Source organism: Moschus berezovskii, chromosome 15 (assembly GCF_049115385.1).
Source record: "Moschus berezovskii isolate FMDL1 chromosome 15, NW_MosBer_1.0, whole genome shotgun sequence".
Lineage (NCBI taxonomy): Eukaryota > Metazoa > Chordata > Mammalia > Artiodactyla > Moschidae > Moschus > Moschus berezovskii.
The window spans coordinates 53,528,086-53,543,209 of NC_142474.1; the positions used below are offsets into that span (position 1 = coordinate 53,528,086).

At 42.0% G+C, this 15,124-nt stretch overlaps 1 protein-coding gene across 2 annotated transcripts in view; it reads left to right on the forward strand.

Annotated features, from left to right (window-relative positions):
* The window catches only part of RSU1 (Ras suppressor protein 1), a 199,098-nt gene that overhangs the window by 55,431 nt on the left and 128,543 nt on the right, over positions 1 to 15,124 (forward strand). For both annotated transcript variants that reach the window (XM_055429360.2, XM_055429353.2), the window contains one exon: positions 90 to 204. In XM_055429360.2, the coding sequence (XP_055285335.1) occupies positions 90 to 204 (115 nt within the window). The remainder of the gene's footprint in view (positions 1 to 89; positions 205 to 15,124) is intronic.

A 15,124-nucleotide genomic window follows, 5' to 3' on the forward strand; every position in this document is an offset into this window, starting at 1 on the left:
GAGAGGGCAAGGGCGAGGACGAGGGCCTCTGCCGAGAGCCTCTTTATGTGAAAATTGTTTTGACACCCCCTTGTTTCTCTTCTGTTTAGCTCAGCCTTAGGGATAATGACCTGATCTCGCTGCCTAAGGAAATCGGGGAGCTTACTCAGCTTAAGGAGCTCCACATTCAAGGGAACCGCCTGACCGTACTGCCCCCAGAACTAGGTAAGGTGGCTGATGAATGAGCTGAGTTCTGGCTTTAATTATTAATAATGATCCCAGTGCAGCAACTCTGAAAACCCCTCTTTCCTCTTCTCGGCGAGAACCCTCCGCCGGGGCACCCAGTTCTCATCCTTTCTAGTAGCATTTGTCATTGACCAGAGTTGAGCTGCTCTGGGTTTGACCTGCCCTGAGGCTCCACTGAGCACCTGCAACTCCGGGCATCTCAACACTGCTGATGGCAGATGACCAAGCCTGGCTGCCTGCTTGGAGCCGTGGGAAGAGCCTGGCATGAGGAATAATGGTCTTACCCAGGGCCCCTCCTTTACTGGTAGTGATGATGGCTTTTTTGAAAGGAATCAATCACTCATTTTTTTGATCATTTAGTTTTCTGTCTTAATCCCTTGACAACATTTTATCATCAAATAGAGTATTTATGATAGTTGCTTAAAACTACCATTTCCAAACAGGAATTTGGTTCTCTCCTGATGCCATCTTCAGTGGGAATGGTTCCATGTGTTCTCATTGGGAATTCCTCGGTCCTCCTGCCGTGGCCCCTGCGTCTTAATAGGGTTTCTGGTCATTCAGATGGCCCTAGGTGACCTTACAACTTTCCTCGGAAATAACGTCCACACAGGTTCCTCTATTATTGAGGTTTTGTTGCTCTTCTAGAAAAGTTTCATGAGTTCTCCTGTCTTGCTTGTGGAGACTCTGGATGTCCTCTCATTTCTTCAATACGTTGAACTGTATTGTTTCTCAAACTATGACTGTTTGCTTTTTTGCTCCAAAATAGCACGATTTTATTTGCTTGTTTATTTATTGCATTTTATTGAAATATAATTGATTTGCAATGTTGTGTTAATTTCTCCTGAATAGCAAAGTGATTCAGTTATGCATATATATATATATATGTATATATATATATATTCTTTTTCATATTCTTTTCCATTATGGTTTATCACAGGGTATTGACTATAGTCCTCTGTGCTATACAGTAGGACCTTGTTGTTCATCCATCCTATATATAATAGTTTGCATCTGCTAACCCCAAACTCCCACTCCATGCCTCTCCTACCTGCCTCTCTTGGCAACCACAATTATGTTCTGTATGTCTGCAGAATAACACAACTTTAAAAAACACATTTGACCCGGCATTTCTTTGAGAAAGTATCTCCAATGAGTGGTAGTTATGAGGCCAGTTGTTATTAATGAGAAAGTGAGCTCCATGAGAAAGAGGGTATATATGTGTTCCCTGCTCTGTCCCCAGCACCTCCCACGTGGTGGGAACAAGGTAACTTCTCGAGAGGTAAGTACTGAATGAGGTGACGATACGAAGACCTCAGATAGCAAGGTGTTGGGAAGGCTACAGGTGGGCTGAGTCCAGCTTCTGTCCAGAGCTGTGCTGTCCCGGAGGAGCCGTGAGCCGCACTTAGATGTTCATGTGACTCGCTTATGGGAAGATGCAGATACAGAACGTTACCATGGGCAAAGCTCTGTCGGGCAGCATTAGTCTAAAGGAAAAGCATTCACTTGGTTCCACTAAACAAATACACAGTTTCACCCCAGCTTCCCCAGCTTCTGCAGCTCCTTTGTTGCTGTACAAGGTCTTGAGGAATTTGTACTGATTTCATTTACTTCATTTTTGGCTGTGCTGGGTCTTCATTGCTGCACGTGTTGCTGCTGGCTCTAGTTGTGGCGAGCGGGGGCTACTCTGGTTGTAGGACTTGGGTCTCATAGAGTTGACTTGTCTTATTGCGGAGCACGGGCTCTAGAGCTTGAGCTCAGTAGTTGTGGCACACAGGCTTAGTTGCTCCACAGCACATGTGATCTTCCCAGACCAGGGATCGAGCCTGTGTCCCCTGCAAGGCAGGCAGATTCTTAACCACTGGACCACCAGGGACGTCCAATTTGTAGTGATTTTAAGGGCTGTGGAGTAACTTGGCACTGCCTCTTTGCTGGATTTTGAGTTGCCAAGTCCTGTTTAAGGAGCAGACTACAAGATCAAGAGATGTTAACAGTGTTTTTAAAGCAAAAAAATCTTCTTGCCATAAGGAAGATTTTGGACAGGTATTTGCCAACCATAGATATTGGCATTAAGGATTCACGGGGAGCTTTTGCAGAATACAAATACCTGCCCCCTCCGCAAAGTACTGATCCAAATCTCCACCTGTGAGACTAACTCTTGTATAATTTGATAAAATTCACTTAGTGATTCTAAAGTCTGTCCTTGATTAGTGTAAGGAGAAATTAAAAAAAAAAAAGGTTTGTTTTATTTCATTTTTCAAGCACTGAGGCAATATAGGGTATTGGATTAATCAGTGATTTCTATCAGCTAAAAATTTAGTAGAAAAATACCTAGTTAAACCCAAACATACCTGCCTACCTGTGTATTTTAAAATGTCACATGATCTTCCTATTTAAATACTGCACATAGTCACATTTGCCTAACATTTCTGTTATGCTCTCCAATACCAAATAATATGTATTTTTTATTCAGGGCTAGGGTTAAGGAGAAAGTCTTTAAATGAGTTTATATTTGCTAGCCATACCTGGAAAAACTTGGTCTCAGCATCTGCCTAGTGGCAGTTTTCCCAAACTGCAGGCAGACACTAAGCTGGAAATAAATGGTAAACCTCTGTCTAAAATCAAGAGGAAGACAGGTGATTAGTTTTGATTAGTTTTGAACATGATTATTATTATTTTTTTGGCTATGCCATGCAGCCTGTGAAAATTTGGTTCTTTGACCAGGGATCAAACCTGTGCTCCCTGCATTGGGAGACTGGAGTCCTAACCGCTACACCACTGAGAAATCCCAGTGATTTTTTTAAAGTCAAGAATACGATAATAGCTAGTATTATAATAATAGTTACTATAATATGTATTTAGGTCTTACGTGCCAAGGCACTACATTAGATGCTTTTCCTGCATTATCTAAAAATAGTAAGCGGACTTTTTAGTGATGAGGAAACGGAGTCTTAGAAAGGGTTGGTGCCATATCCGTAGGGACACAGAGAGTCACTGAGGCAAGGTTTAAACCCTGGCAGCTCGTTGTGCAGGTCCGTGTTCCTAAGCACTGGGGTGCACTCCTGCCCATCCATGTGCCACTGAGAGGATTCCTAGAAAGCCGATTCCAGGTGAGAACAAAACACAGCACCTGCTTACTTCCCCAAATGGCAGCAGAAGTGGGGGAGATTCGCTGCAGCGAGTGGCCTGGCCGGCCGTGCGGGTGTGTGAGCAGCAGGACTGGAGTCACACTTGGCAAAATGAAGGAGTTGCCGTTCTGCTGTTCCATGCCAAGCCGTTTGCATAGTTGTTCTGGTTCTCCCCCAGCCAATCCCTCCACCCCTCATGGGGTAGCCACCCAGCCACAGTAGAGATATCTTCCGTCTGTGTACCTGGTACCCAAGGCGGTTGTCTGCAGCTGTCCTGGCTGGTGGCTGAGCAGCGCTGGGGACTGTGGACTCGAAGCTTCTCTCGGTCCATCCCTCCAGCATCCTCTAGCTGCAGGACTGCTTCAGCGTGTATTTTAAAGGGCAGATAATGATCTCTCTTCCCCTGTGTATTTACTTTCTACACATCTGAATAAACAATGTAAAGGCTTTCAAGATTTCCGTGGACTTTCTTTTAAAAATAAATTTGGAGTTTATTAACTTGAAGCCTCATCGGTAAGAGCATTTGAAGGAAGCAAGGGAATGCGGATGAATTCTGACTTGTCAGACCTAAGAACATGCAGGGACACGGCCACATAAAGTCAAGGACTGGACTGAAGTTTTAATACGTAAATGTATTACTTTCCTTTTGTGCACACCTGAATAAGTTACTTTAACTGTTATGTCTGGTTCCCAAATAGTAAAGCACTTGCTTTTATGTTAATCAGTTTATTTGTGTAAAATTAGATGTAAGGCAGGCCTGTCTTTAAAAAGATTTTTTAATGGAGTATAATTGCTTTACAATGTTGTGTTAATTTCTACTGTACAGCAAAGTCAGTCAGCTATATATAGATATATATCTCCCCTCTCTTTTGGATTTCCTTCCCATTTAGGTCACCACAGAGCACTGAGTAGAGTTCCCTGTGCTATATGGTAGGCTCTCATCAGTTATCTGTCTCATACGTAGGATCAATAGTGTGGGCTTTCCTGATGCCTCGGTGGTAAAGAATCCACTTGCCAATGCAGGAGACATGGGTTTGACTCCTGGGTCAGGAAGATCCCCTGGAGAAGGAAATGGCAACCCACACCAATATTTTTGCCTGGAGAATCCTCACGGACGGAGGAGTCTGTTGGGCTACAGTCCATGGGGTCGCAGAAGAGTTGGACACAACACAGTGAATAGAAAACAACAGCAATCAGTAGTGTAGATCTATTAGTTCCAGTCTCCCAGTTCACCTCTGCTCCCTGGGTCTGTCATTTACACTTCCGTTTCCTCATCCGTCAAACATCGAGTTCCTACTTTAGACCAGGTTTTGTTTTTAAGGAACTGACTTTTCTAGTAATGTAGAATTCACATATTCAACAACTGCTTATTGAGTCTTTGCTCCGTGTTTTATTTCTGGAAGATACAAGAAAAAGAGACAGAAACACCCTTTATGACATTTTAGTTGGGGAGAGAGGATAGCTGAATGGGTGGATGGATAGAAAGCATAATAGATCATGCTAACTGCCCTGGGGAAAAAATGAAAATGGAAAAGAGTGTTTAAATGAAGGGGTGGTGTTACTCTGTTCTACGGTGTTAACAAAGAAACTAAGATCCTGGCATCTGGTCCCATCACTTCATGACAAATAAATGTGGAAACAGTGACAGACTTTATTTTCTGGGGCTCCAGAATCACTGCAGATAGTGACTGCAGCCATGAAATTAAAAGACGCTTGCTCCTTGGAAGAAAAGTTATGACCAACCTAGACAGCATATTAAAAAGCAAAGACATTACTTTGCCAACAAAGGTCCATCTAGTCACGGCTGTGGTTTTTCCACTAGTCATGTATGGATGTGAGAGTTGGACTATAAAGAAAGCTGAGCGCAGAAGGATTGATGCTTTTGAACTATGGTGTTGGAGAAGACTCTTGAGAGTCCCTTGAACTGCAAAGAGATCCAACCAGTCCATCCTAAAGGAAATCAGTCCTGAATATTCATTGGAAGGACGGATGCTGAAGCTGAAACTCCAGTACTTTGGCCACCTGATGCAAAGAGCTGACTCATTTGAAAAGACCCTGATGCTGGGAAAGATTAAAGGCAGGAGGAGAAGGGGATGACAGAAGATGAGATGGTTGGATAGCATCACTGACTCAATGGACATGAGTTTGAGTAAACTCCAGGAGTTGGTGATGGACAGGGAGGCCTGGTGTGCTGTGGTCCATGGGGTTGCAAAGAATCGGACACGACTGAGCAACTGAACTGAAAAAAGAAAGCCTCATCAGAGGCTGGTGTCATTTAGCCAGAGACCTAAGGGAGGGAGGGAACTTTCCTGGCAGAGGGAAAGGCAGGTCCAGAAGGCCTGAGATGGGCTTGTGTATGCTGGAACAGCCGGAAGACTAGTGTGGCTGGAGCCACATGAGGGGAGGGGAGGGCTGGAAGAGATGGACTTAGGTAGAAAGTAGGGACTGAATCATCTGGGAATTTATGCCCTGAGGACATTGCACGGATTTTACTCTGAATGAGATGCTGAATAATGCCCTCCCCCCAGCAATGTTGCCCCCTCCTAATCACTGAAATCTAGGAATAGACTACTTTGCATGATGAAGGGACTTCACTGATGCAGTGTCACAGCTTGAGATGGGAGATTATCCTGGATTAGCACACTGAGCCCAGTGTAACTGTGAGGTTCCTACAAAGAGGGAGGCAGGGGAGACAGGGACAGCAGTAGAAGAAGTGATGACGGAATCAAGAGGCTGGGGTTGGGCATGGAAGGGACCACGAGTCGAGGAATGTGGGTGCTTCCAGAGGACGCGAAAGCAAGGCCGAGGATTTCCCCTGCAGCCTCCAGCAGGAATGCAGGCATTCTGTGCTTTTCCAGGTGGTCATAATGGTTAGAGTCTGGGTCGGTTTCAGAGGTAGAATTAACAGGAATTGGTGGTGATTAGATGAGGGGTAGAGAGCGAAGAGTGACTGAGGTGTTAGGGAATGAAAAGGATGGGGAAGGTAGTGGGAAGGGCAGGTCAGGGAGAAGGAGAGGAGCTGGTTACGAGCTGACTTTGGAGTATTTTAAGTTTGAAATGCTTTTCAGATGTCAAGTCGAGAAGGCAGCTGATACTAGAATCTGGAGTTTAGAAGACAGGTCTGGAGTGCACATACAGTTGTGAGCATCATCAACATAAACGTTTAAGGCCATAGATTGGATGAGTTCCCTCGGATGTGACCACAGAGGTATAGAGCCATGAAACACCGTAGTTCCTAAACCCTGAAGCCAGAAGGATCAGGGACCTTTAAGGGTTGGGCTGGCTCTTGGGCAGCTCTCTGCGCCCAAGTCAGGGACTGTGGCCTCCTGTCTGTGGCCTCATGATTAGCCCCCAGTGTTACTGCAGTGAGAATGCTTTGTCTTTGTAGGGAAACTGTTTTTCCTGACATGTGAAGCTAACTCTGCCAGCGAAGGGATGAAATAGACATGGTTGACATGTTCTCTTGAGCCTGCCAGAATCCAAGAGTATCTTTTGGAACAGTATATCGAGCTATCTAGCTGGAGCAGGCTGTTGAGAGTCCCTTGTACTGCAAAGAGATCAAACCAATCAGTCCTAAAGGAAATCAACCCTGAATATTCATTGGAAGGATGAATGCTGAAGCTCTAATACTTAGGCCACCTGTTGCAAAGAGCCGACTCATTGGAAAAGACCCTGATGCTAGGAGAAATTGAAGGCAAAAGGAGAAGGGGGCAGCAGAGGATGAGATGGTTAGATAGCATCACTGATTGAATGGACATGAATTTGAGCCAACTCCAAGAGATGTGGAGGATAGAGGAGGCTGGTGTGCTGTAGTCCATGGGGTGGCAAAGAGTCAGACACAACTCAGCGACTGAACAATTCAGCTACCAGCCTATCTCTCCTTAAAAAAAAGCAGCAACGCGACTAACTAAGGTTTCACCCCCTTTTTAATTAGCAGAAGAATTAATTAATGCAGTGGAGATAAGACCTGTGTTAGTGGGGGATGAGGGGGAAACGGACATCCAGACCAATCCTCAGAACAGAAGAAGCCCCTGAGTCAACAGCCTAACAGTGGTTTCAGAGCTGGTGGCCCTGTGACCAGTAGATTCTGTTCTGATTTTGCATTTTCTGCCTCACACGTGAGATTTAAGAGCCATAAGAGCTAAAGATATGAACTGTGTGGTTTTACATGGCCTCCTTCCTAAGTTTCCCAGGGTTCAGGTATTTGCACTTGGTGGAATCGTTTCTGTTTTCTTGGCTTCTGGATGGTCATGGGAACCCTTCTGCATTTGTCACCCCAGTAATTACTTCTGGAGAAGGAAGTTGCATTGGTCAGCCAGGCATGCAACAAAGCAGTGTTTTTAGATGTCAGAACGTTATCTACACCCATTTACACAGCCTATGGGGAGGATGCTTGCATTGCTACGTATAACTAGGCCTCGCTGGCTTTGTATACTGCTCTGCACGCCACCAATCACAGTTTTTATTGCAGAAATATGAGATGCTTTTGTACTATTTCTAGCATATTTGTGAAGAGTGGAAACAAACATTAACCCCCTTCAGAGAGTTAAGTGGTGTCATGAATTGTGAGCTTTCCTCCAATTGTATTCTCCAGGATAAACAGGTTTAAGAAGAGAGTGGAAGACTTCCCTGGTGGTCCAGTGACTAATACTGCGATTCCAGTGCAGGAGGCCTGGGTTCAATCCCTGGTCAGGGAACTGGATTTCACACGCTGCAACAAGAAGTTCGCATGCTGCAACTCAAGATGAAAAATCTTATGTATTGTAACCAAGACCCAGCACAGCCAAATTTTTTTTTTTAATAGAGTGGAGTATATATATCTCAAATCCTTCCAGTTACACCTCTTAATCCTTTTCTTAATAGTGTTGAGATGCTAAAGAAAAAATTTTCTCTCCTAACACAGAAGAGGAGATATGGTATTCTCTTGTTGGTCAGTTAAGTCCCTGATTAAAAATGTCTTGCCACTTCATGTTATTGTTGCCAGTGATCTTATCCTGAAGGTTAAAATACGTTTTAATGTATATATTAGGTTATAGAGGCTTATCTCTTTGCACTATACTTCTGTTCCTATCTTAGTTTCCCAATTCCTTGTTCTCTGATAATAGGCAGGTTATTTTCTATGTCTCCTGCAGAATGAGGGTAGTAGTACTGTTGTGAAGATTAAAATAATCATATACACACAGTAGATTTTTATACTATTAAACGTTCACTGTTTAGAGACTGAGTGCCCGGTGAGCAGGAGTCTAACACATTGTGATTGGCTGGATGAAAGAAAGGGAGACTTAGCCTCCGGTGAGGAAGGTGAGGAAGTGCAAGGGGCTGTCCAGAGGGACTTTCAGGGGAAGAGCAGTGGGGAGGATAAGGTGAGGGCCCCATGTGGCAAACGCGCACAGTGGACAGACGGTCTGGCAGGAAGGGTGTCATTGCCATCTTTTCAAGCCCGTCACTGTTTTCCTGATACGTGTTTGATTTCATAAGTGATTCTCAAGCTCAGCCCTTTCTGTGCATTGTGTAACTGAGACTGGGGGCAGGTCACCTGGTTCTTCTTTGTGGTTGGTTCATTGCTTGGTTGCTTCACTCACTCACTCATTCACTCACTCACTTCCTGACTTTGTCACGTCCTATGTAAGACTGTGAACTTGTCCGGAAGTACTGAATTCTCAATAGCACTTGATCTAACTCATTTCTTCATCCCATGGTAAGATCTTAAACTACCTCCCTGCAAGAGATACCTTGTTTTTTCACTTGTTTAATTTCTTATTGTCTTAGGTTGCCTTTTGTGACACTCTGCATTTCATTGATGATTTTTTTCTTCTCCCACAACTCTTGATAACCACTGTTCTAATTGTCTTCACTTTTTAATATTACTGATATGTGCATACAGTATAATCCTTTTGTCACTTGTCTTCATGTTAGTAATTCATGTTTGAAATATGTTTTCTAAGTCTTCTATTATTTTGTTATAAATTAAAAGGATTAAAGATCCTAGAGCATAAAGTTGGACTGTTTTCAAGCTAGGCAGGCTATTAATAGCTTAACTATCGTGTGAAATCTTTTAACTCTTTTCTTGAGAAAAGATGTAATGCCAGTTATTAGCCATCTCCAGAATAAGCAGACATACTACAGACCAAAGGCATACTACATTAAAGATTTTTTCTTTTAGTCTAGATTCTCTGTTCTGGAGAATTATATGCCCTGACCCAAAGCAACTTTTATTGTTATCAGAGCTGCTTTTTTCTGCCTAAATCCTGTTAATTGTGAATGGTGGGAATGGGTTATGGTCTGTCTGATTAGGCTGAGAAGCAGTCCTTTGAATTGACCCTCTTTTCTACTTCTATTCTTGGTTTTGTTTGATGTGTCCATTTTAAGACTTATGAACAAAATCAAGACATGGGACAGCATAGTTGAGAGTGCGTTAGAGGTATCCACTGGCCTGGATCACCCACCGCCCAGTCTCCCAAGACAGATGACCTGGAACAAATCCCTTACCTGCATATTACTCACTGGTCATAACTCATAGCACCTGGCTTTTTTCCAACTGGGGTACACTTTCTAGTTCACTAGGACCCTCACCTGAGCCTCTGAAGATCCCTCACTAAATAGAAATGAGGAAATTACAAAACAGGGTTATACAATGATTTGTATACATATTTTTTCCTTTTCAAATTCACAAGTTACAAAATATAATACAATATCACTTAGGATTTATAAAATTTAGTTCAGAATGCTGCAGGTGGTGTGGTCTGGAGAGTGTGCACATTTTTAAATTACATGATAAAGAGTCTCATTTCAGACTCAGCTGGGTGGAAAAATGTCCAAAATTTGAGACTTTTTTTGGAAGTGCTAGTCCCTTCACTTAGGCTATTGTTTCTTCTGCTTTTCTTCCTTCATTGATTTCACTGGCCCCTGTAGATACTGGAGTTACTTCTGGACTCAGACTCTTTTTTTTTTTTTAATATTCCTATCTTTTATTGTGCCCCTTAACTTTTTTTTTTTTAAACACCCCAAAAAAGTTGTTTTTATTTATTTGTGTGCACTGGGTCTTAGTTGCGGCACGCAGGTCTGTGAGATTCAGATCCCTGACCAGGGATGGATCCAGGGTCAAGTCTTAGCCACTGGACCACCAGGGAAGTCCCTGGACCCAGTCTTTCCGTGTGACAAATGCTGATCATGCACAGGAGTCAGTGAATGCCTGCGGGGTGCATTTGCCTGGCTGGCTCCATAAGCATCTGCCTTTGGTGTAACTCACCTCATCTTCCTGGTCAGTAAAGCTCTAGACTTTTGTCTCTCTGTCCTTTAGAAGAGGTGACTGATTGTGGCTCTGAGACTCTCCTTTGGGAACCTTCGGGGAAGTTGCCCTAAAGCCCTGGGTGGTAACAAGGAACCTGGCGCAGGTTGTGTTCAGCAGGGACCAAGGGGATGCTGCAGGTCTGCTGAGAGGAGCCAGGGAGGGGGAGGAAGCTCAGAGATGCAGAAGCATCTCTTTGTATGTTTAGCACCCCGAGGGTTACATAGTTAATTATTTTGTTTTTAATATTGTGGCATTTCTGTGTTGATCCACAGAAGCAGAAAAGGATATAAAAAGAAGAAGGCTAAAATTTACTGAGCATGTAAACTTTTCCGTTAGGCATTTTGTATATAGTTTGTCACATAAATCTCGCAAAAGCTTGAGAGATTGGAGGCTTTCTCCCCTTTTTGCAGATGGAGACATGAAGCTGTAGTAACTTGCTGCGGGTCACGTGGCCTGATCGGATAGGAGCCAGACTTAGAACTGCCATGATCTGGAATAACTCTTCCGCGTCCACCAGGGGTAGAACCATTGGCTGCTTTTGTTTTGTGCCCATTCTAGGACAAAGAGAAATATAGCCTATATAAAGAAATAGCATTTTGGGACTTCCCTGGCAGTCCAGTGGTTAAGACTTCACCTTCCAATGCAGAGGGCAGAGATCCCTGGTCAGGTAACTAAGATCCCACTTGCCTTGTGGCCAAAAAACCAAAACATTTAACAGAAGCAATATTCTAACAAATCCATTTAAAGACTTTAAAATTGTCCACATCAAAAAAATCATAGGAAAAAGAAACAGCATTTTTATGGAAAAAAGTCACTATAGATTAGATAATAATAATAATACATACATCAGAAGACAAACTGTTAGCCTGTGAAGTGGTTGCCACAGGTCATGATCTGTTTGCTTAATAAAGCAGTGAGTGGCAAGTACTTTACTGCAGAACTAGTAACTGTCACTTGTACAAAATTGACTTTGTCAGTCGACTGTGAACATTTTTGAAGTTACTTTTATGCCAGATAGGTTTACAGAAATACTTTTTTATTTTTAAACAATGCCGTATTTACAAAATAGTTTCATGGACTTTTATCTCACTTCTGTATTGTAGACAAGAAGAGCGTTTTGGTTGCTTTAAAGTTGGCAAAACTAACATGTATAGGGAAGTTGTGATTTGCCTAAAGCTTGTATTGTGGACATAGCTTGTTATTGACAGCATCAGATTTTCAGTTTCGATCTCTTGACTTCAACAATAAATATTCTTCCCAATAGTGTATCCATAAATGTATCAATACTGAGTCTGGAGAAAGGTATCATTTATCATTAGATGACAGCATTGGTTCCAAACCTATGGTTCCAAATAAATTTCCAAGAATTTTATTCTTTGGAAAATAAAGAAAATGCGACTTTGAAGTTTTGCCTTGAATTACGTTACACGCGCTTACATTTTATTTCTGTGTTAATATTCCTTTTGTCATACTTCACAGAAAGTAAGATAGCCTATTCTTTGATTCCCATGGTCTTAGTTGATCATCAAAAATGACTCCCACGAGGTCTTCCTACATGATATTTTTTAACAAGTTCTGTTTTATATGTTCTGTTCCAGTGCATCTTTAGCCCAGAAAATGCTTTAAGTGTGGATTTTAAAAATGCTAAGTGAATTATATTTCTGCCTGGTGAGTTACTGCTTTAAAGGGGGTGGGAAGTTGCAACACATAAAACGTTTCCAATCCATATTATAAATTTCAGGAAGCCCAGTGTCAGGTTGGGTATGATTGAACATGGGCATCAATCTGTGTTAACACCAGCTGGTGAAGCAAGCCAGTGTTTCCAGTGGACCAGCCTTTGATTTAATAGGATACTAAATGTATTCCTGCCCTGGGAGAAATGCTGGCAGTGCTGAGCTTCCAGATTTAATTTTTTTTTTTAATTCCAGAAGCTTATCTGTAAATACAGTTCCTATCACCCAAATACATATATAATATCTCACGTTTATGTAGCATCTCCCTACAAGCATCTCCTATATATTAGCCCACATAAAAAAAAAATAAGTCATGTTCTGCTGAACTAGACCTGAATGGTATTATATGTAGGAATGTGAGTTTCTCAGCATAGTGGTGGGGAGTTAGGGATGCAGTGAAGTGGAGGAGGATGTCTCGCATGTTGTCGGCACCAGCAGTGTAGTGATAAACCTAAAACTACCTTATCCCGACTCATCATGAGTTAGCCTTTCTTTTCTTTAAAAATTTTTATTGGAGTATGATTGATTTAAAATTTTGTGTTAGTTTCTGCTGTACAACAAAGTGAATCAGCTATACCTATACATATATCCGTTTTTTTAAAGAGTCTTTTCCCATGTAAGTCATTACTGAGTATTGAGTAGAGATCCCTGTGCTATATAGTAGGTCCTTACTAATTTTATACATGGTAGTGTGTATAAATTAATCCCAGTCTCCCAATTTATCCCCCATACTGCTTCCTTCACCCCTGTAACCATAAGTTTGTTTTCTACATCTGTGGCTCTGTTTCTGCTTTGTCAGTAAGTTCATTTTTACCATTTTTTTAGGTTCCACAAATAGGTGATACCATATGATATTTGTCTTTGTCTGACTTTACCTTACATAGTATGACTATTTCTGCTGCTGCTGCTGCTAAGTCACTTCAGTCGTGTCCGACTCTGTGTGACCCCATGGATGGAAGCCCACCAGGCTCCCCCGTCCCTGGGATTCTCCAGGCAAGAACACTGGAGTGGGTTGCCATTTCCTTCTCCAATGTGTGAAAGTGAAAAGTGAAAGTGAAGTCGCTCAGTCGTGTCCGACCCTTAGCGACTCCACGGACTGCAGCCTACCAGACTCCTCCATCCATGGGATTTTCTAGGCAAGAGTACTGGAGTGGCTTGCCATTTAGGACCATCCAATTTGCTGCAAATGGCATTATATATATATTTTTTATGGCTAATAGTCCAGTGTATATATGTGCATCTTCTTTATTCATTCCTCTGTCAATGGATGCTACATTGCTTCCATGTCCTGACTATTGTAAATAGTGCTGCAATGAATATCGGGGTGCATGTATTATTTCAAACTATGGCTTTCTTTGGATATATGCCCAGGAATGGGATTACAGGATCATATGGTAATTCTCTTTTTAGTTTTTTAGGAACTTCCATTCTTTTCTCTGTGGTGGCTGCACCAATTTACGTTCCCACCAACAGTGTAAAGTTCCCTTTTCTCTACACCTTCTCGAGCACTTACTGTTTGTAGGTTTTTTGATAATGGCCATTGTGACCAGTGCGAAGGTTGGCCTTTCTTATCTATATTTATTTAGACCTCTTTAGAATTGTTCATGTTTTCAGCTCATACTTTTGTAAGTTGACTACCTGCTAAGCAAGGTATCTGACAGTGCTGCTGATGCTTCTGTAAAGTTTTGGGCAATAGCCTGCATGTTCATATTGGTAAACAAACCCATGCTCTTTCTTAGTGTATTTACAGACCACAGTACTCTCCCTGTTATCTTTTATGTTTGCTGTTTTTAGAAGAATGGCTCTTCTACTTAAGACAGCCTCTACCTACCTTCTGGTCCCATAGGCAGTAATCTGTTGGGCTTGGAGAACAGCAGTAAATGAAATAGGCATAATCCTTGCCCTCTTCAAGGGAATCTTTGGAAAAACAAGTACACAAAGACTTGAAAGTGACAAAATGGAAATTACAGCTAATACCCACAATTCCTTTATTATATGTATTCCTAAGCATTTTGTCCTTTTTGATACTATTATAAATGAAATTGTTTAGTGAACTTATTTTTGATTTGTTTATTGCTAGTATATAAAAATACAGTAGATTTTTGTTTTGATCTTGTATCCTGTAGTGTTGCTGAACTCATTTATTCTCATTGTTCTTTTTAGGCAATTCCTTAGAATTTTTTCCATACACGATCATGTCATTTACAACTTGAGACAGTTTTACTTCCTGCTTTCCAATTTAAGTGCATTTAATTTTCTTGTGTAATTACTTTGGCTACAGTCTCTGGTATAAAAGTGGTAAGAGCAAAACATCCTGGTCTTATTCCTGATCCTAGGGAGAAAGTATTCAGTCTTTCCCTAATAAATATTAGGTTTTCTGAGTTTTTTGTGTGTGACCTTTGCCAGCTTTTTTTTTTTTTTTTCCACTTTTTTACTTGGGAAAGACTGTACCCTGCAGTGTCTATAAATGTGTCAGAGAATACCACGCGTATAATCTTCCACATGACTACAGATACTCACTTAGCCCAATTTCTCCTTCGTTTCTGGTATTTACCAAGTTTTTAACCCCTTGTGGCTCAGTTGGTAAAGAATCCGTCTGCAATGTGGGAGAACTTAGTTTGATACCTGGGTTGGGAATATCCCCTGGAGAAGGAAAAGGCTACCCGTTCCAGTATTCTGGCGTGGAGAATTCCATGGACTATATGGAAGTCCATGGGGTCACAAAGAGCTGGACACAACTGAGTGACTTT